This window comes from Rhinolophus sinicus, linkage group LG13, assembly GCF_036562045.2.
Source record: "Rhinolophus sinicus isolate RSC01 linkage group LG13, ASM3656204v1, whole genome shotgun sequence".
Lineage (NCBI taxonomy): Eukaryota > Metazoa > Chordata > Mammalia > Chiroptera > Rhinolophidae > Rhinolophus > Rhinolophus sinicus.
Window position 1 is genome coordinate 12,898,210 of NC_133762.1, and position 23,066 is coordinate 12,921,275.

A 23,066-nucleotide genomic window follows, 5' to 3' on the forward strand; every position below is an offset into this window, starting at 1 on the left:
ACAACCTAGCTCTACACCAAGGACCATTCCAGGGCTTTCTGCTTTAACGTTCTCAGTCATGCCAGATACAACTGCAGTGCTGAGCCTAAGACAAGGGACACGTTATTCTCAGACAGAGACCGGAAGACGAGGGCCAGCCGTCACCAGTTAAGGGATCGGATGCCAGGAAGGGGATTCAACATTAGACACTGGTGACTGCTCAGAACGACAAATGTGGTCAGAACAATGGAAGCTCTCGTCTCACAGTCATGACTGTTCTGTTTTAACCCCACACAGGATAACAGGGCCCAGAAAGAAGTCTCTTAAAACAGGGATCAAATTCTGAGAAAAAGGGTTGAAAAATGGAAAGAAAAACTCTAAAATAAGTTTATCTCATATTTAATAAAACTTAGGATATAACTGCATTGGCAGACTGTTAGGATGAGCTAAGGACAGATGGGGGCACAGCTTCCCTGCCAGCACTGTAACAGACTATGATGCAATATCTTCACACTAACCTCCTCACACCGTCATAACAGCTGTCATTCCTACTCAAATATTCCCGGCTTCATCAATGCTCCCAGGTCTCTCTTTTCATCATGATACTCAAACCACCCAATTTTGAAGAATTTATTTTGCCAACATCCTTGTTTGACTTTTTCTTCAAATGTTACCTGGTTAACTGTTAACAAACTGCTTTGGAAATGTGAACTCCACAGGGGACTTTATTTTTTCCACCACTGGGGAGTGCTGAAAAGCAGTGCCAGGCAAACGCTGGCCCTGCAGCTGACTCTCAAACTGGAGGGCAGGAATAATAGGCTTGAGAGCTTTCATAAAACAACATAATGAGACACTCAATTAAAAAATTAAAATTTTTTACTGCTCTGTAAGGTCCCATTAGGTGACAGGAAAAGTTTCAAGGGCTGAATGAGGTGGCTTCGTGATTCAAGGTGACTTCTTATAAGAACGTGGTCACAGGAAATGGTTGGAGCAGATGCCAGGGCCTTAAAGAGGACTGTTTCCTTAAGAAGTTATTTGCTTTTAGTCTCTTTTCATATTCAAGATTGGTTGGGAATTCTTCAAAGAATTCATTGGTGGAATGCAAAGAACACTGAAGCCTTTTTTACATTTCTGTCCTAGTGGATGTTTATTGATGTCGCCACTTTTCATGATGTAGTCATGGCCCAGAGCGGCTTGCCCAGAAAAGTATACAGAATGATGACAGCGCATTGTGCCTCTGGTGCAAGAGGCTCTTCATATATCATACTCCCCACGTCCTCACCTGTGCAATATATAAACCTAATTGATTTGTTCACTTTCAGATTGTGAAAATTAAATTTCAGATGATAAATATTTAAGGAAAAGAAAACAGTGCCTGGTACTGAACGAATAAATGAATTGTGTCAGACCGTCATTTGTCAATGGCTTTCAGTGTCAATTCAGCAGATCGCCAACATTACTTTACTCGGCTGCATAAAACTCAGTATCTTCTGCAAGAGTTGTAATTTCATTTTGCAATCAATTTGCATTTTCCTCGAACTGCTTCCTTATATCCGTCAATTACTGACTCACAGAAATTTCTAAATGGGCAGAGACAGACAGCTGAGGAGGGCGGGATATTGGAATAACCAGTGGTTCAAACTTTTGCTTCCCTGAACCACCCTGTCACTGTGGGGACTTGGATGAGGAGGAGCCCTTGGAATCTAACCATATATTTCTTTTCTCGTGGACCCGGGCATGGCTGGCCCTAATTTTACAGAGCATCTCAGAAAAGTAAACCAATCCACAGTGTGAGCACTTTGGGAAGTCCTGAAAGATGAGTATTAATTAGTTCAGATGTTGAAAGGAGGTTATGTGAACTACCGTCAGCATCACACCCAGCATAGTGGCAAAATCAGTTCGTACCTTCCCCATGTCCATCATTCTCACCATCACAGAAACCTAGGGGGAAAGAAAAAAACGAGATACAAAAAAACAGTTTTACGTGGTGCTTTCATTTTCACTTATTCATGAATTAGTAACTCTTTTGGATTTGAAAAAGAATTTTGAAAATTCCAACAATTTTGGAACACTGATGTTCATCTAAGGTACATTAGTATTTATGCTAAAATTAAGACAGATATGCTACTTTAAGTCTAATGTTGGTGCCTATCCACTTTTTTTCTTCTTTAAAATTATCTCAGTCTTAACTTTTTTTACTGCCTCTGTCCTGAAAGAGGAACAATTTACAAAGTCTGAGAACTTCATTCAGATCACAAAGAAAACAAGTGTAGATGGAAACTCTCTTCCAAACGTTTTCACGGGGGAGGGCAGGGAACTCCAAAAGTCCACCTCACTGCCTCACACCTACCATGAGTGCCTAGAGGAACAAACTGGAAGCTCCGTGCTGTATGTTGTTATATATTTCTTGCAAACAGTCAAGTTATTTTTAAAAAGTAATTTATCTGGCATCTCAATCAATTTAAATAGTATATGTGATGGCCATTCACAAAATTTTAAAAATTAGGCTTTAAATAAATTCTGGCTGAATAAAGTATTTTCAATTCATAAAGTATACTGCAGAGAAGTACAGTATAGCCTATTGCTCTAGGCTAAAACCAAAGACTTACGCCAAGGATGTAATGTTACCATTCTCCTTGGAGCAATCAAATATACCAAATGAGTTTTCAGTATAAACTGGACAAATTTTTAAGTTGTAAGCCTTTAAATATCACTTATCTGAAGTTTAAATAAGTTTCTGGGTCAGCTTAATCTGTAAATTAACCTGGTTAGTCTATAAAACTTATGCTCAATATCTAATAATCATTCATTCAACATATACCGATTAAGCCCCTGCACTAGCGCTAGGTGCGGCCAGGGACGGAGTGTAGGTAAGAAGACAGAACATGGAAGCAAATTCTACGACATAGGCGGAAGGGCCTGGGGCAAGGGCAGAAGAGGCTGCGCGGAGGGCATCTGCCCCTAAACTCCTGTGATGTAGGGAATGCAAGGTCTTGTTCATGATGTAACTAAGCGTTACAGAGCTTGTTCTCTAAGCTGAGTGGGAGGCAGATTGAAAGGACAAAGCGCAAAGGCAGGAGACCAGGTGGAAACCAACAGAACAGTCCAGGTGGGAGGCAGGAAGCGAGGTACCAGCCAGGAGGACAGAAACAAAGGTCGAGCGGTGGGACTTGGCTACCGAATGGCGTCGGCTGTGGGAAAGACAGCAGTAAAGACCACACCCAGGGTTTGAGTTTAGGTGCCGGCGACAGCTGATATGTTAGCACCAAGCTAACATATGACCAAAATACCCAAGCCTGGATTTTTACTACTGGATAAAAAAATATCATGGGATACAGCTATAAATAAAGGATTAAAAATAAAAAGGAACGCCTTGTGACTAGATCTCTGCAGAGAGGACACTCACTCGCATCAGTCCCATGGGGATGGGACAGCAGTGACCAAGGCTGCATCTGTGTTCCAGGAACCCTTGTGGCCTCAGAGCTACCAAGGATGACCTCCTCAGTGTAACGGAGACCATGTTCCCTCTCCCCGCTCCCATGGTGACAAATCTAAAGTAACTCCTAGCACAGTCTTGGTTCAGCAAGAGGTAGGTGCCTTAACCAGAGCGGGTCCTTTCAGAAGCCTCTGGGGTCTCAGCCCCTCATCCTGGGCCCTCCTGCCATGTGGGTGACACTCTCAACCTCCCTATGACCTGGGGTGCTGTGCCCACCCTCTCTCCCTCCTATCTGATCAAGGAACAGGCTCACTTCTTTCAGGGTTATTTGCATTTTAAAACTTTCCCTTAACTATACAGGTCAAAGCATATTGCCTATTGAAAGGTCACGGACATCCTGGCTTCTCTATACCTGTCCCAAAGGAGCTCAGGGCTGTATCCCCAAAGCTGGCCATACTCAGCCTCTGGAGCTGTGGGTGTGGAGAACACAACTCTCCCACATTCTCCAGCCCTGAGCTCTAGACTGCTTCCCGAAAGGACACGGACCATCCCAACCCCCTCCTTCACAGGCTGGAGGTGAGCCAAGGGAAGTTAAGGGACAGTCCTAGGCTTTGGGACCAGGCAAGTGTCACAGAGAGCCCTTAAATGTCTGTGTACGTATGTGAAACAATAACTAAACTGCACATGCTGCCAGGGAAAGGATTAACATTCCTTTTTACAGATTCTGGATAATTAAACAAGAAGAGAGAAATTAGAAAAATCTTGTTTGGTTGTATAAAAGTTTATTTCTGTCATTTTATAACAACTGCTTCTCAATTAGGCCTAACTATCATACAACTCAATAACCATTATGAAAATGACTAAACATGCTCAGAATCATGGCTTTATTTTCTTGGGACACAAACCGCTGCTCATGAATGTATCAAAGATTACTGCTCCTGTAGTGAAACTGTGAGCAGAGGCTCCCTTATCATCTGCTCACAACAAAACAACAACAACCAATAGTGGGAACGGTAACTGAGGCGACATCATCATGCTCAGGAAAGACTCCCAGGAAAACAGCAGTTAGCATTGCTTCTGCTACAGAGCCCAAGTCTGGGATCTAATTATATTTTCCCATCACTTTTTTAATCTTTACTTTATTTGGTTGGTCCTATAATAAGAAATACCTTTTTGCAAAGCTAGTTGATATTTTTAATATCCAAAAGGAAAAGAAAATGAAAAACTTTAATGAATTACAGGGGGAAAACACATGAAACTATTTAAAATAGCTCCCACCAGCAAATATAATTCTCCAGAAATAATTCCCATCCTTGGAGACTTGAATAATATTTTAAACACACTGCCTTCCATGTAAACACATCCATATTTGGATGTTTCTGAGTTCTGCTATACTCGCAAGGCAACTGTAAGAAGCAGCCACATGGTTCAGACATTCAAGCTGGAGGGCAGCGCACCCTCCATGGCTGTCAGATCCTGTGGCCCAACAATTTTTAACTGCTAATGTGAAAAGGAGCACCCACCATGATTCTTAACTCAACCAAGGAATTCTGCTCTAGGATTTCTTTCTTTTTCTGCTTTTCCTATTGCTCAGCCTACCGGGATCAACATTTACATTCTTTTGCTTTTCTTATTCATCCTCACTTACACCTTCTGACATCTCACCTCTTCCTTCAGAGGCTAGCTCACGCTTAGCATAAATACTCCACTCATTTAATCATTTTCTTTAGTTACCTTCTTTTCTCTTTGCATGCAAGCCTCCAAAGCTCCTTACTTACATTACCTCTGATTTCCTTGTTCTCTTCAAGCCTTTGGCCCTTTCTAGAGTAAACTTTGCTCAGAGGGCAACGCAAACGAAGGAATGCCAGAGGCAGAAATGCAGCTCTTTATTGGGGCTTCCAGGGTGAAAATCTATCAGTCTGGTTCCCTCTCAGTCAGGAAGACTAAGATCTTGCTGCACTCACAGGCCCCCACTGACCACAGTTTCTGCTTCTCTTAGGCTTTGTTCATCTACTCCCATCTCTACTTATCCTGAAGCGAAAAAATTCCATCTCCCCAGGTATCCCACTTCTCTAGCCCATATCCAATTCCAACAAAACTGCTAGCTTTACTCTCCTCTTCCCATGTGTGGAAACATGGCTAGATGGCCCTAACCGATTCCAAAAGATCTCACACTTTACAAGAAAACACCTGTTTAGGCAAATGTGGTCATCTCTGAACTGCACCAAGGGAACAAATACAGCAAAAGCTATTACTAAATCCTATTCCTACTATATGCAAGAAAATAAGACCAGGACTGTTGTCTCAGAAAGAACAGACTATTTAGGCTTTGAATTGTCTAAAAAGTAAAGGACACCAGAAAAGCTAGTGTCATCTTAGCTGAAGATTTATTCGCCTATTTCAAGACCAAACACAAAGTCCTACCTGACTATGGACTAAGAGTCAATCTGGAATATTGACTGGCATGTGGAACGGATAATTCAAAACCATTGTTCCTACTCGATTATAACCCCCGGGAAGGCAGCCTTGTTTCGTGTGCAGGTTAGATGTCAGCATCTAGTGTGTGTTCGCGGCTGCTCTGCATAAGTTCCATTCTCATTTCATCGAGAACATACACATATTTCCCCACCGAGAGCATCTTCTCTGCAGACTCCCAGGCTGGGCAAGTGCACACACCACCGAAGCTCCTAGAGGACAAAGCATAGCCGCTGTGGGCAGGGGCCTGCGTGTCTTACCCAGGTACTGGGCCGGCCAGGCCGACTGGCCTCCTCCTCCATAGGGGTCCTGGGGCTTGATGCTCAGAGCACTCGTGTGAAGGGCAGAATCAGAATTGGTCCTAAAGGGGGAAGAGAGAGTCTGGCTGAAAATCCATTTTTCCTTAGTGAAAACGCAATATTCTTAGCTGAAAATGACCAGCAGGAGAGAAGGGAAGGCTAATCCACTTACAATAACCCATAAACGAGGGGCTGGATCTCCCTGAAGTCCTTCACATCAACAATAGCCCCTGAGGATCGCCCACAGCCAACATGATTGTAAGCTGTGCGCGCACAGCCGTACACCTTGAAGCTGATGGCATCATGCTCTATCTCAGCAAGGCGGGCCTCGGACTCATGGCTTCCTCTAAGGCCTGCACACTCTTCCTCGCTCGGACAAGTACATTCTCTGAGGCTGCACTTGCTTTTTCTCCACTGACAATAACCCCTCCTCCATGAAGGACCACCGAAAGGGTTCTCAAACCCTTTCAGGGCAAGCGCAGGTCAAGACGACTTTCAAGATAATACTAAAATGTTCTCTGCCCTTTCACTCTGGTTCTCTGACGAGCGCAGTGGAGTTTTCTAGTAGCAATGTGACGTGTGATGTCACCAGACTGAATGTGTAAGGAGAGAATTCAGCTACCTTCAACACATTTGTCAACAGTATAACAATGGCTCTTCTCAGTAAAATTTTTGTTTGGGAAAATATAATTCTGTTTCTTAAAAAAATGTTATTTATGTTAACATGTAATAGGTTTATTATTTTTATTTTGCTATTTTAAAATTCATTAATAAGTGGCTCTTTAAAATTTCTCAATTTAATTTCTAATACCAATAGATAAATACCAACAGATACACCCACATAAACCAACACTCTAGGGCCTCCATGGTTTTGAAGTTTGTAAAGGAGTCCGAAGACAAAAAGCTCAGGAACCGCGGGTCTATAGCATATTTCTGAAATTCCCCCAGACAGCTCCAATTCACACAGCCTTGTCGCTAAGACACGATCATTATCTCATCCAAGGGTCAAACCATCTGCCATAAAAAGAACTTGTGGACTACAAATTGCGCTAAAATGCTGCGTTGTGGTCCGCTCCTGGCGATGGCCTTGTGTGGCCATTGAGCCGCGTGGCCTGGCTGTGCACCATGGCTGTGCTGTGTTCAGACGAGGGAGAAGCAGTTCAGAACCTGCGTGTTACAAAGGGAGGAGCATGGACTCTGGGATCAGAGAGCCCTGGGCTCAAATTCCAACTCCGTTACAGATTCAAAGAGACTCAAAAGAAAATATCATCAAATGCAGACACAACTGGGGAAAAACATTTTTTTTCTGCTTGTTTGTTTTTTCCTTTGAAGATCCTTTATTAAGCAATTCATGAATCAGTCCGCATCCCAGCTAACAGCTAGAAGGGTGCTCCCTAGGAAAATCTGAATACAGACTGGGTATTAGATAATATTAAGGAATTATTGTTAATTTTGTTAAGTGTAATCATGGCATTGTGGATATGCGTGTTTTTTTTTAAAAGGTTCTTATCAGCCTTATAGTGTTAGAGATAGTTACAGGTGAAAAACTATATCTGGCCGGTGGTGGGCTGGGAGTGAGAAGCGGGGGGCAGAGAAGACACAAGACTGGCGGAATGCTGGTAAGAACTGAGGCTGAAAGATGGGCACAAGGAACTTGGTTTAACTCTTCTTCTTCTCTCTTCTGTTTATGTTTACAATTTTGCACTATACAAAGTCGCTTGTTGTTTTTTAATCCTGGTTCCATCACATATTAGCTAAGTGGCCTTGGACAAGTCATTTAACCTCTTAGAACAGAAGAAAAACTGCATTCTTACAGGATGTTACTAGGATCGAAAAAATGACCTACGTAGAACACTTACCACTAGAGTCTGGCCCAAAGTGATCGTAACAATAGCTAACGCGCATTGAATACTTACCCTTCCTCCCACGTAGTATCTTATTTACTCTTCATAACCATCCCTTGGTTAAGTACTGTTATCTCCCTTTTCTAGATGAGTAAACCAAGGCCCAGAGAAGTCAAATAACTTGTTCAGAGTCACACAGTAAGAGTCAAACTCCAGTCTCACCCCAGACCCCAGCTTTTACACTGCGCTATACTGTCCCCTGTGGACATTCAGTAAATGGTGGGAGGTCTGGGGGTTTTTAACACTTCATATAAACACAGCTGATATGAACATCCTCCAGCAACTGGACAACAGACAGAGAACATCAAGACAATCACACGGATTGTTCTTTAAAAGTTATTTCTACTAGGAAATAACCCACGTACCTGTTAAGTGCAGATGTCAGCCTGAACCCAGGATGCTTTTCTTCTTTCCAAGGAGGCTGCTGCCTTTAAAAACCACAATAACACAAAAAGAAAAGTCGTTCAATCCACAGGAAGCGAAGGAGAGACTCAGACCTGGGTGTGAGAACTGACTCTTCCACTCGCCTCTCTGCACGGCCTGAGGAAAGTCATTTCAAAATGCTCATTTTGTTCATCATTACTAAAATGAGATCAGACTGAATGATCTCTCCAGTTCTATGATTTCTGATTTCTACGATAAAAACTACCATAAATCCATGAGAATGGGATTAGCAAGCTGGGTATATAAGGGATTAAAAAAAGAGGGGTGAACAAGCACCTTTGAATGCCTCGGGAAATGGTTCACATCTATGATCGACTCCTCTCCAGGCGACATGAGGTCTTGCTTCAGATGTGGAAAAAAGTTACCCCTTAACAAAGCCCAAGTGTGTGTGCAGGGCGATCCTAGGTGCAAAACCGTCGCATTCCCATACAGAGGGCCGTGAAGAGGAATGTAACCGGTACAGTTACCCAGGGTATGAAAATATTCATCCAACTAATCCTCATGCCTGAAAAGCATAAGACATTTTTTCCTGGATATAAAATTTTAAAATATCAGTTTGATATTTTAAAATATCATCTTTCTATGATTTAAGAGAAAGTATTGCATTGATCCTACAACCTTGGGTCCTAAGATTCTAGAAGGCAGTTGAAAACCTACTTGAGGTAGGCCAGCCCTCCCTCACGCGGCCCTCCCCAGGTCCTGCCCACGTGACCCACAGTGAGTACCGGGGCAGCACGTGCCCAGACAACAGATGGAGAGTAGATCTCAGCCCAGAGAGCTCCATATTTTCAGTACGCACAACTCAAATGCCTCCTAAATCTGACCTGGTGATTTGAAGATGATACCGCACACATAGTTTTCAGTTAATTTTACATGCTGTTACCCTCTGTACTAAAAAACACTCAGTTTTTTAAATTATGTGCCCTCTGTATACCAAAGTACTCAGACAGACCCTAAATCAAATCCACTGTGCAAACTACCATCTGGGGAGCTTACCAAAGCTTACGTTCCTTTCAGCAGCGGACTAAAACACCTGAGGACAGGCAACTATTTCTCCATGTCTCAACTATAAGAACACCAACTCAGAGTATCACATTGGTAAATGTATTCCAAATGTGTTTCTGCATGGTTTTAAAAATGAAGCTCTGGATTTATTTAAATAACTTTTCAGTTTAGATTTTCATATAAGCCATGATTAGACATGAAAAGCTTGTTTTATAAGAGAAAACAAGATTCTACGCTTTATATTAGAAATTTCTAAAACAGCATTCAAGGTTGATAAAATAAAGTAAAAGCATCCAAAAACAACACATGCCCATCATATCTTTAAAATATGGCTTGCTTACCTTGGCCAGCTTTCATCCAGGGGCTGAGAGGAGTAGTTGGCTCCAAAAGTACTACCATCAAAGTAGAATTTTTAATAAAGGAAAAATAAACATAATGAAAAGGTGAAGCAGAATTAAGACACTGGACTTGTGGAGAGTTAAACAACTGAGTTTTTGGCTCTTATCTTCATCTCTACACCCAACAGCTCTTCCTCCACACTTTCTCTTATCAGCTTCCTCTGGAAAGTCCATTCCTCTATCTTCTAACCAGCACCGTCTTTGCATGATTCATGCGGGATGTTTCTTATTTTTTATGCCTGTCTAGCCTCGCTTGTTTTTAAGAACTCCCTCCAATGCCACCCAAAGCTGGTAACGCTGTCATTCTATGCAGGCCTCCCTGTCCCACGGGAGGTACCCAGGCCTAGTACTTCTAGTCACAGTGCCTTATTCCCTAGAAATAATTATTGGTTCACGGATGGGCTTAGGACACAAACAGGTCCAAAGAGAGTGCTTTTGAGGGGAGAAAAAGCAGCTGCCCCAGTTGGGGTGGTGAAAGCCTACCTACATATGACAGCAACACAGAGGTGGCATCTCGCAGGTACAGAGTCTCAATGCTGTTGTATGAAGCCCTAGATCTAACCCTTGGGTGACAAAAGCCAATAAATTTCTTTTTTTCAGGTTAAGGAGGGTTCTTGCTACTTATGACCAAAAGAGAGCTGCATTAGATTGCAGAGAAACGCAAACTTCCTTATGTTGTCAGGGCCTCTGTTCTATAAACTCCGCATTCTTCAGCGGGCCTAGCATGACTGAGAACATATTCCAGATGCGTGGAGAAACAAACGTGACGCTGCGCTATACATGCTGAGTGCAGTAGAGACATTTTGGTTAATTTAGGTAATTACACCCACAGAATAGTCTTCTAAAACATTTTTAGTATTATTCTCCTGCTAAAACATCATCAATGATTCTCTATAAAAGAAGCCGTCGTGTTTGGGCTTGGAAGGAAACAGGACCTACACATAGGCTGGGTGGCCACTGCAGGTAAACACAGAATCTGGCATCAATAAAATATGGCCACTAATGAACTCTTAACCACTCAGCGAGAAATGTTTCCTTTGCCCGAGCATTATGATCACAAGTTCCGCTTTCTGTGTATTAATTTTGTCGTGTCTAGTTATCTTATTTCTTAACCTGAACCTGCATCAATACACTAAAACAGAGATTTTTCAAAAGAGAGACATTTCTTCAACATTAACTGTTAGGCGTAATTATATGAAGTACAGATAAGAGACCACAGTAGGAGGCAGAAGAGGAAAAGGTGATAAAAATACAAGATAAAGAAATACGAAGGCCCTCTCAGAGGTAAAACATAGCAGTATTTTAGTCGGCAGAGCCATGAGGCAGGAGGCCCTGAATCTTGTAACCTGTGGGTATCTGTCTTTCTCTTTTCTTTAGAGTTTGATGAATCTCTATCCAGAAAAGCTTAATTTCATGAAGCAGAAATTAACCACTTCGCTCAGTACAACTTCCATCCTTGAATTCATCAAGTCCAATTATCCGGCCCTGGTAATACAAATCAGAACGCAGCAGGGTAATAGGAATATAATGATCGAACATCGATTATTTCAGTGTTGAGGTACGGTAGCATTTTCATCTTTCTGACGCTAATGTTACATACAATCCATCATATTGAAGGAGGGCGCCATCCACCTGCTGCTCGCCCAGGTTGGGAACCTCAGTGAACCCCGTGTATTCTTGCTCCAACTCCCTGCAGTCCTGCAGAGGAAAATCCCTCTCCCGTTCCTGCCTCAGTCAGTCCTTCGACGAGGGGACTCTTACTCCTTCCCTACTCGGGAGTGTCAGAGGGAAAGTTCTTACTCACTCTTCCCCAAAGGAAGGGGAGTAGCTCTGCTGTTGATAAGACAGCACATCTGTTGGCCCGTTTACCCGAGGGTGGGGTCGCTGAGCCACAGAAGCTCCGAAGTTCCACCCATCTCTTTTTTGTGCTGCCTGCGTCGTGGGTGGTGAGCACGGAGGGTTCTTCTTTCGGCTTCCTGTTCCCTGTGGTAAGCGCACCTGCCTGGGGGCCTGCCATTTTCTCTCCTACCTTCTGGAACTCTGTTCTAACAGAGTCCGAGTCTGTGGGGCAGGCCTGACCTTCCATGCAGCTGGCGGGATAAGTGAACTTGGAATCTGCTTAATCGAACCCACCCACCAAGATGAGTGGCAGGGTCAGATTTAATATATAAAACGGGTCACAATTTGGTTCCTTTGTAATTTCTCAACCATGTCTTCACCATCATTCTACTTCCTCTTGTCCTTTACCTCCAACTATGTCCTGCTAGAGCACATCTGAAAGTCGAGTGTTAGGGGAAGTGTCTCAGTGGGATCTTTCTGAGTCTTCGCGTATATGAGAATATTTTCCTGTTTGCCTCAGCACACGAGTGACAAATAGGTGGCATGTGGACTTTTAAAGTCTGAATATTTTCTCCTTAAAACGGAAAACAAGCATTTCCTTGTCTTTTGAGATGGAAATCTCTAATGGGTGTTAGGTAAAAACTGGGTCTTGTGATCAAATAAATTTTGGAAACCTTGGGTTAAAGATAAGAAGCTTCTCAACTGCAGGGCTTCTCGGAGCCCTAACATTAACTGAAGCTCCAAGGATAGTACAGTGTTTCTCAAATGTTAACAGCCCAGGTACTTCAAAGAAACAGTGTCCTATAAACCGATGTCCCCACATTTTCATCTCCTTGTATGAAAAGAATCAAAGCAAGGCCTATTCCAAAGAGGAAAGCCATTTCTAACTGTGGCAGGTCTTAAGGCATCTCTTCACGAGTGTTCACACTAGTTTCCTAGATGCAGTATACTCTCAAACCTTCTTGGGAATATAAATCAGAAATTTCCTAAATATTCATTTTACTCTTTCTAAAAACACCTCTCTTTTAGAGTAAGGCATTTGCTATCATTCACCAGTGTTTTCCCTTCTTTTCCAATGTATTACCTATAGGTCTGAGATACTTTTACATTTGCTGTCAACTTATGTTAACGGTTCAGAAATTCAACAAGACAGTATTTGGGGTCCATGTTAACTGCCCTGGAGTGAGGACTGAGAAGGGCTGGTGAAGACGTGAGCAGCTGCAGAAAGACAGCAGAGCTCCTATTTGGAATTCTCATGGGTCGTGCCTCTCCTCGGCCTTAGTGCAGGCCCAGGCAGAGCCCCAGTAGCCAGTGCCCTGGTCTTTGCTTGTGGGGGCCACTCATGCCAACAGCCAAGCCCACTGCACCAGCCTCCTCTGCGGTTATGCCGCCCACCGCAGATGGCATCTCCCCGGCTACCCACTCTGGGAAGAAGCTGGGATATTTGTTAAACAATGTTCGTTTCATCTGAGATCATTGTATCATAGGGCTGAACCCTGGTGCAGGCAAGTCTGCCCATTCTAAAACAACACCCCGGCCAAGAAACAGCTGTCACAAGAGAATTCTGAACACATTTTTTCTTTTTGTTCTAACAATGATTCAAACCAGTGTTAATGCTTTCAAACGATAAAACTTCATTAAGGGGGTAATATACAAGTGTGAAAGGCAACTATTTTAAGCAAATTATTTCAAAATCAGATGAAGGCACGAAAAGAAAGAGACTCACAGCCCTCTTCCTTCAAGTTCTCCCATACACATTAATATCTTCAACATAAAATCATCCAACTTTTATATTTTACTGGGCGCTCATGGTCTCTTGATTGCTCAGAAGGGACTTCGCTCGCTGTTCATTAATGAGCAGGCCTACGCTAAAGAACTATTTTTGGAGTCAGCAGATGTCCAGTCCCAATTAGGTGTTTAAGAAGAGAAGACAGTGAGACAGCTTGTGATTTGTGAATCACAAGACTTGTACTGGTCGCTGAACGACTTTCATTTATCTCTATACTAACTGGGTTTTTGCTTCTTCTCCCCGGCCGCTGGCCGGCCTACAGAACTGATCTGCTCTGCTATTGCTTTCAGAAGTTGATCCACATTTGAGGTCAGTAATATGTTACCTGAAAAGAGACAGAGTCCCCTGAACACACAGTGTAGTCTCCCCTCTGGGACTCTGCCTGGAACATTCCCTTCCCAGCTACTTTCCTCTCTACATCACTTACAGCCAACTGAAATTATTTTCCTTAATCATGTTTTACTTTTTGCTATCTGTCATTTCCCATAGGGCTGTAAACACAAGAAGACAGGGACACGTCTGTCCTATTCATCCGAGTCCACAGTGCTGAGAACAGTGTGCCTCATACAGAGAAAGGACTCTGGAAATATCTGTTGAATAAATGAACACACTATCCCCTTACTTCTTTCTTATCCTTCAAACCTCAGATTTTCCTCCAGATGCCGTCTCCATCCTGTCAGGACTGCTTCAGGCCGCCCCTCCTATGAGCTCATACCGCCCGAGCTGTCTCAGCTGCAGCTCACCACACTGCTGCGGCTGAGTCCTCGCCTCGCTGCCTCTCGGACTGAACGATAAACAACCTGAGGACAGGGACCATCTATGTTCATTGTAATGTCTGCGGTGTCTACAATGGTACCTCACACAGTAGGTGTGTAAGTCGTTGGGCGAATGAACATGCCTCCTCTTCCAAAGTATTCCTTCCATTATAAAAGCTGCAAGTATGTGTATATATTTAGACTACACTTGCTGCAAAAAGGATCTGAGGTAGCTACACACACAGACAGACAGACACACACACACACACACACACACACACACACACACACAAATTTAGAAAGAACAACTACATAGAAAGAGGAATTGAGAAATTAGAAAAAGATATATTGTTAAATCAAGCAAAGAAACAGTCTTTTGCCTGAAAATTCCAAGCAATTTGGAGAACGGTTTGATGTACCACACATATGTCACGTATGTGAATTAACTGAAGAATTGCCTCAATTCTCCTTTCCCTTTCGCATTCTATGTAAAAGTTATCACACATTCCAGAAAGGGATTCTCAACATCAGTTGTCATCTTCACTTTCCTTGAAAATGGCCACATGAGTCAGAAGTCAGGGTACTCGGTAGATTGAATGTGGTGGGTCCCCGGGGGCAGAAGAGAGGAACAAATAAACGTTCCCTGAGGTCATGGTCCTTGCCTCCAAATACATGAAAAACTGCAAGAAGCCTGAGGGCAAGAAAAGCAGCACTTCCTCTGTGCCCCCACAACTCCTCCCAGGCACGTCTGAGCAGATGGTGTGGTGCAGTGAGGGGGCCCAGGCCCAGAGTCAGCTTGACCTGGGCTGAATCAGGGCCCCTCCAAACTCAGCACTGGAATCTTAGGCAAGCAACTCTGACGCTCAGTTTCCTCACTGGAAAATTGGGGTTAAAACAATAAACTGCTCAGTGAGTTTTCAAGACGAAATGACATCGACGCTGCCCAGCACAGTGCCTGGCATGGGTAGGTGCTCAGTCAACATGAGCGCCCTTCCCCCCACTTCCTGGTTTCTAGGCTCCTGAAGCCAATTCGACCATCACTGCCAGGAATTCAGCTCAGCAGTAAGACTCACCCCGCCTCTCAGCGCCTCCCTCTCTCCATGTGTGAGAAGAGTGAAGTGACAGGCCCCTCTATGCTTATTCTATGTCCTCTCCCACAAAATCCAGCTCCTCCTGTGCCCCCAAAGCCCTCGGCACAGTGCTGATGGTCATCCAGCAGAGGACCCCACCTCAGCCCCTGGTAAGGCCTGGTCAACTAAAACTGTCAGGTGAATTCACAACCTCTGTGTCTTTATTCCTAGTTAACAGCATAGGAGGATACATTATTGTACGAGAATTTTCTTAAATACCAGCTTTATATTTTAGTTGTCACTTACTGAGTTTGAAACTCCATAAATAGAAAATCATATGAAACGTCTTCTGCAAGTTCTAAGAGCAGGTCAGCTAGTCAACAGAAATAACAATAAATCACATATCTGTGTATCTGTTTTAGCTAGATAAACTAAATTTCTCGAAGCTCATTCAAAGTCAGGTTTAACTCTGAACTTGCTGATTTCTCAAGAAAATGCTGAGAAAGCCTTGCAGTTACATGTTGTTTATGTTCAGTTACTTCATTAAAGTGAACTTTACTGATGTTTTCATAAAGTAAACACGTACCATGATCTTTCCAATTTTTGGCTGCAGAGATGTTGCTAGTTTCCAACTCACTTATTTTTTATTGCCTCCATTCATCAGATAAAATGAAGATTTTTGAGGCCAAAGAGGAATTGCAGAGAAGATAAATCCTGAAAACCTTCCAAACATTTCAAAACGTATCCTCTCTTCAGACAATGAGAAAGGATATCTGTCGTCCTGGCTTGTCCCCAGACCTTCGGTGAAGGGGGTGGAAGCGCGTCCTGGATGGCCTTTCCACCAGCCCGTGGTGGCGGGTTCCCCGCAAGCTGTCAGCTTGATGAAATGACGGCTGCAGAGAGAAGGGAAGAAGAGTTGGCCTGTGACCATGACGTTGCCACTAGGACAACAATTGATAACACAACAAAGGTCAAGACTGATTTTGTAATTTTACTGTATGTCTGTATATGTGTATGACTGTGCCTGAGTCAAGCTAAATAAAATAATGTAGCACACAGAGCCATTTCTGTAGTTATAGAATAATTAAAAATAGTCTTCAGTGTGTTAAGATGAGAGCTGAAAGAATTATATATTAAGAATTGTCAGAGTTTGGCGGTGGAGAATCAGGGGACTATGGATTCATATATCAAATCCCAGAAACTAGGAAGTATACTTGAAATGTAAATGAGGTACATTTAAGACAGAATAAACTGGATACCTGTCCAGAAACACAGATACAGTGTCAGAAATACAATGCGATAGCTATTGACTGGGGACTATTTGTTCTGTACAGTTTCTTTTTAAAATTTCGATTGAATTGACAATGTTTAAAAATCCATCCTCAGGGACTTCCAGTACACAGTCAAAACTCTTGGCCACACTGGTCCCACATGGCAGCGATGGGCTGACACTGAGTGGCTGCTCTCTGTAAGTGGGACGCCCACTCTCAGGCTCCTAATTCTAACACCAGACCACTTTATTGACTCATTGGGTCAGACATTTGAGTCTGTAACCCAAGTGAAGAAGAGAAAAGGAATATGCGCTAAATACAAGTGGAAAACATGTATCTCGTTATTTCCAAAATGGCACAAATGAAAGTACACAGAAATTCACGATGAATCTATCTATGGTCAGTAAATCCAAAATCCTTTGCTAAGGGGTGCTTGGGGTATATTCTTCATTTTTGAGAATGGCATCATAAAGGACAACATTTTTCGCTGTCAGAGAGCAAATCCTCGGCTGGACCGTTACAGCTCAAATAATGGGGCAATGTGTATGCACGCTGCATACAGAGAGATGTGTTAGTGAAATATATGAACACTCTTTCTTTTAGTTAAATTGAATCATATGTAAAATAGCTCGCTTACTATGAAAGGAATCCTTTGCTGGAATATGTTTTTATAGGGATCCTTTAGCTAAGAATTGATCACTCATTTTCCTTTGTTAAACATATGGATTTTCTCATATTGGATTTGGGAATTACTCCTTTTTCTCCTGAGTGGTCTGATAAAACGTCTGGGCTAATTTAGTGTAACAGTTTCAATCTGTTTTTATAATCTAAATCCATTAGCTCCTAAAACACAGAGATCTTAATAAGGAATAATGTCTGGGCCTGGGAGAAAAATGTCCACTGTGAGGAAGCTGGATGTGGACCTCAGACGACAGAGCACACTATTCTAGTGACACATGAAATACCTTCGTAATCGAGAGGATGCACAGCACGCTTTATTAGCAAATCTGTCTAAAAAGTAGACACGAGTTTAAGAGACAGATGACTTCGTTCCAGGATAAAGGAAAAGGGGAGGATTCTCTGGTAATAGTCATATATTCACCACAGTAAAGTAAATGTCCTTGGACACATAACATACAGCACAACTACTGCCAGACCAGGCTCCTGGAGACCAGCCTACAGGGGTAGGGCTGAGGGTCTCTAGAAAGCTTTGGAATGTCTTCTAGAGTCCCTATTACGCACATATTTGCTATGTACACTTGCCGCTTTTGCATTAACCCCTGCTGGTGCCAATCCTGTACTGCTTGGACTCAGTTTTTTGGGGGACAGTCTTTGCTTGCCTTTGATATTTACTTTTCTTCCTCACTGCAGCCCAATTTCAACTCTGTCCTGTAGTAGCTGACCTTCTTCCAAACTGTATTTGGCTTCAGCCGTCTCAATTCACAGGGAACCGCCTTGCTCATCAAATGAGTTAGAGCAAATGTCTGGTCAGGGACACTGGCGCTGAAGGAGGTTTCAGAGGAAGGAGCCTGCCAGCCAGTAGGGTGTTTGGTACGCCTAAGTCTCTGGGTCCCAAAAGAGCTAATGACAAATGGACACATGAGTCTCGTGTTTCTACCAACATCCAACTTCTCGTGCTTGCTAGAGCTAAAATTCTGTTATTTAAAAATGTATTTGTTAAGTCAACTTAAAAGAAAGAAAGAAAGAAAGAAAGAAAGAAAGAAAGAAAGAAAGAAAGAAAGAAAGAAAGAAAACCCTGCCACCCTGAAGTCCAAGTACTTCATTTTTTCTGTTCCTTTCAAGTTTACCCATAGTTTTTACATGGTTGTACCCTTAGGCCTGGAGAACATATATTTTTGTGATCTACCGTTGTATTTAACATTATTTTGTGAACACTTTTCTATATATTACATAATCCTTACAGTTATGAATTCAGTGAGTGTGCAGTATTTCATTTTTAATGTTTATAAGGCCACCATTCCAATATTGCAGTTCAAGAACACGTGATTTGGAGTAAAAAAATCAGTTCCAGTCCGTGATCCTCCACTTCCTAAGAAATGACTTCATCTTCCTTATCTGCCAAGTGGAAACGATGATGCTGATAACTCCTTGCAGGCTTGTTGAGAACACTGAGTTAGGTATTGTGAAAGCTGCCTTAGCCCAGGGATACTGGATCTTACAAACTAAATTGTATCCTCCAAAATTCACAGGTTGAAGTTCTAACCCTCCACGTGACTGTACTTGGAGATGGGGTCCTTAAGGAGGTAACTGATGTTAAATAAAGTCAGAGGATGCATTCTAATCCAACAGGACTACTGTCCTTATAAGAAGAGGAAGAGACAGCAGAGGAGAGGCCGTGTGAGGACACAGCAAGAAGGCAGCCGTCTGCAAGCTAGGAAGAGAGTCCTCACCAGAAACCAACCCTGCTGACATCTTCATTTTGGACTTCTAACCTCTGGAGCTGTGAGAAAATAAATTTCTGTTGTTTAAGGCCCCTACTCTGTGGTATTCTGTTACGGAACCCAAGCTGACTAAAACACTGGGCATTAGAAGGAGGATGGATATCCAGGCGGTTGACACTGGGACGCATCTTGTTAAAAGTGAGGCCACCCTACAGAGTCCTTTTGTGGACAGCTGGAGTGGGGGCTTCTCAGCATTCTGAGCCTCCCAAAGTCTCCCCCAAGGGACGGAGACCTGTTAGCATCCACCTGCCGTGCACGCCATGTCACCTCTGAAAGCTGCAGCCTGGGATAAATGGCTGAAAAGAACATTGGCAGGGCCTTGTGACTTTCTTTGGCCAATGGCTCACGAGCAAACATAATGTACATCTTGTCCAAACAGAAACTCTCATACTCTTTTCCTTCTGCCATGAAAATGTCCTGTCTCAAACAGGGGGTGCTCATTCAGGGGGTGGCCATTCTCAATCCTGTATATATCTCAGTCCTCATCTGCTCTCCCCTCCACAGTAGAGCTCAGGTGGGAGAGGAGACTGGCTGCAAGTTTACCAGGACGGAAAGGTGGTAGAGAGGCTGAGTTAATGCCTGGCTGGCTCTGAGGTCACACTTCTACTCAATAGTTTGCTCTACAGGACCTCCAGCTTGGCCATTATAATGCTTACTTCTTCTTTAGTTTTCTTCTTTAGTTCTTGGTAAATGTGTGAAAGACTGGCCCCTAGTATCGAATACATTTTTCTTGGGGAAGGTGTAGGAGGAAGGCAGGTTCCTGGAGCTTGCAGGGCCTGTACATAAGTAAAAAGTCATGAAGATGTGATAGGCCCTCTCTTTTTAAAAGGGCAAGTCTAACAAAGGGACAACTGTGCCTCTCTTGGGAACCCAGCTGGAGATCATTCCAGCCACAACCAGCACCTCCTTTGGTTCTCATGATGAGGAGAGGGAGCTGTGAAGACCTGCCCACAACAGAGAAGAGGCTATTAATTCACTGCCTTGGGGTTAAATGGACTGTTTAATTCTACCTTATAAATTGAGCAAAATAAAAAGGATTTCATAGCTTGGTTACAGACTCTATTATACTACCATCAAAAAAGAAAAAAAAAACTTAAAGAGAAATTCAAAATACTTTATAAATCTCCAGGGTCAGACGTGCCTACGCCTTCCAGCCCTCCCTGACTGCAGGCCCCACCCTCTTCCTTTGCCCTCTGCGGTGTCAGACCTGGGCAGGAGCTGGTGCTTATACACGCCAGAGGGTGAGGTCTTGAGTTCATAAATCTCCTGTCAGGCTCACGGCTTCTGGGAACAAGGCAAGGCTTTTCTCCCAGGAGTCGGCCAGGACTACACTATCTTAGGGCTCGTCTTCTTCCAATCTTGCAGGGAAATTTGAGCCTCAGAGCCTCTGAATCACCTGAGTGGGTAGTTTGTTTTTTGTTTAGTTTTGTTTTTTGAAGCATGGAGACGATGCCTTTTATGAGCAACTGAATCTGGGATCCAGTCTTCTCCAAAGGACTGCGTGAGTCCTGCTGTAAAGAGGAAAAGAGGCTATGAAAAGCAAGCAGACCTGAGAAGGTGCTGGCACCCAACCTTCCAACTTGAGACCTGGACCATTACCATGTCCCTCTGTTGCCCCTTCCTAGTCCTTATTTTTAAATGAAAGGTAAAAGGGAAGTAAAGTTAAGAAGATACACTAAGCTGAAAGATGACTCTTAAAGAATGACAGAGAAAATTGTTTGTTTTTTAAGGCAGCAAAAGTTCAAACACACAAATCAAAGCAATCAAAATGATCTCGGAGGGCCAGGCTAAATAATCTGTCAAAATAAGAGAACAATAAAGCATGAAACATGCTCAGACTGCGGGGTCTAGAGTTCATGCTAGGGGGGCTCTGGTGCAAAAAGAGGCGGATGAGAAAGTGGTGCTCACGTATGCTTCTCAGCAGGGGAGGTCAGGGTGACACTCGCGGACCCAGTGGCTGCAGCAGCAAGCCCCGTCCCTCATCCTGACCCAGCACTGTCCTCCCAGCACCCACAGTGCCTGTGACAGCAGGTTCCAATACATGTTGGGTGAATTACTATTATGTTTCTAAGTCATTGGGCTACGAACAGTGTATGCCCCCCAGGGGGTATACAGGATGTGAATAGGGTAGAGAGAAGACATTAGAAGCTCTGTTTCCACTTAGTTTTCTATTTTTTGTGTATATGATTTAACAGTAGAGTGGTATGTATACATAATTTATGAACACACACACATACTTGGATCAGGGATACAAAACTATATTACTAGGATGCGTGATCAAAAATTTTAAATGCCAAAATGTTGATAATTACTGAAACTGGCGACGGCTATATGGGAGCTTGTTATTCTATTCTTTCTACTTTTGTTGGTAGCTAAAATTTCCCATAATAAAATGAATAATTTCAACTTCAAATCCTCAGGGATGGGCACAGGCATTGCAAGGGTTAACGCAGACCCCAAGCCTAACAGCATATTACTATCTTTCCAGGAAATGCCACACAAGCCCACACAGAGGTAGAAGTTTTAAATTGCCTGTCCCCACCCCCACCTTCCTGCCTGGTGCATGTGTTCCGTGGAGAGAGAAGCCGTCTGTTGAGTGCTGTTCCCCTTTTAACTTTGCTAATAAGATCACGGCTAGAGAAACTGGATGTGGGTAAATGGGGCTGCCCATTTATTTCCTCCAGAAAAAGCTGATTTGCGTCTTATGGTGATGACAGAATGATGGAGAGGAAGTGCGGAAAGGAAGAATCGGGTTTTTTGAGCTAAGACTTCAGCAGTGGCAGGGCAGGGCAGGAGCCTGGCCTAGAGGCAGGTTAAACAGGAAACTGGCCAACAGAGCAAGGCCTAAGGTGTCCTCACAGGCCAGGAGGGTCAAGTAGGTGGTTTGGGTCAAGTAGGAAAGGAATCAAAGCTCCTGACCCCTAGCCTTGTCCCATCACCTGCCTTTATGCCCTTCTTTCCTTTCAGTCTCCTTGCAATCTGAATCACACCAGTACACCACTGGGATTGAACTTGGTAAGACCTTTCACTGAATTTAAAAGAGATCAGTAAATCGGAATTAGAAAAAAAACGGAAGGCGGGGGATAGATGAAACAAAATCACAAAATGTTGAAAATTATTGCAGGTGCTGGAAGTGGGTGAAGGTGGCCAAAAGGTATCAAATTCCAGTTTTAAGATAAAAAAGTTCTGGGAATGTAATGAACAACAAGGCCACTATAGTTAACAATACTGTACTGTGTATTTGAAAGTGGCTAGAAGAGTAGATCTTAAAAGGTCTCATCACAAGAAAAGAAATTGTAACTTTGTGAGGTGATGGATGTTATCTAGACTTATTGTAGCAACCATTTCACAATACAACTGACACCTGAACAACACGGGTTGCAACTGCATGGGCCCACTTACACGCGATTTATTTTTCAAGAAATACTTGTACTATTTTTGATCCACAGTTGGGAGTCTGCGGATGTGGAAGGCTGACTGTATACACTGGTCTACGCCATTTTATATAGAGGACTTCAGCATCCATGGATTTTGGGGGTCTTGAAAACAACCCCCCGTAAATACTGAGGGACAACTTAAGCTTTTTAGAAGTCCAAAGTTATATGCAGATTTTCAACTGCATGGGTGTCGGGACCCTATTCCCCCATGTTGTTCAAGGATCAACTGTATACACATACAGCAAATCATTATGTTGCATACCTTAAACTAATACAATGTTATATGTCAATTATATCTCAATAAAATTGGAAAATATTTTTGAAACTGGTGATGAGTATAAGGGGGTTCGTTATTCCATTCTCTAGTTTTGGGTACATTTTAAATTTCCAAATAAAATGCTTGATTTTTTTTACAATTAAAATTATGACTGTAATTAATTAAAGGTAGCTTTTTTTTTTAGCTTTAACCCAGCAGCTTCTATAGACATGGAAAAAAAAGACAT

At 43.0% G+C, this 23,066-nt stretch overlaps 1 protein-coding gene across 2 annotated transcripts in view; it reads right to left on the reverse strand.

The window, feature by feature from the left end:
• CRTC3 (CREB regulated transcription coactivator 3) overlaps positions 1–23,066 on the reverse strand; it is a 78,510-nt gene that overhangs the window by 14,726 nt on the left and 40,718 nt on the right. For both annotated transcript variants that reach the window (XM_074318253.1, XM_019716109.2), the window contains exons 3-7: positions 16,167–16,286; positions 9,884–9,945; positions 8,459–8,521; positions 6,151–6,251; positions 1,885–1,920 (exon numbers count right to left, since the gene is read on the reverse strand). In XM_074318253.1, coding sequence (XP_074174354.1) covers positions 1,885–1,920; positions 6,151–6,251; positions 8,459–8,521; positions 9,884–9,945; positions 16,167–16,286 — 382 coding nt within the window. The remainder of the gene's footprint in view (positions 1–1,884; positions 1,921–6,150; positions 6,252–8,458; positions 8,522–9,883; positions 9,946–16,166; positions 16,287–23,066) is intronic.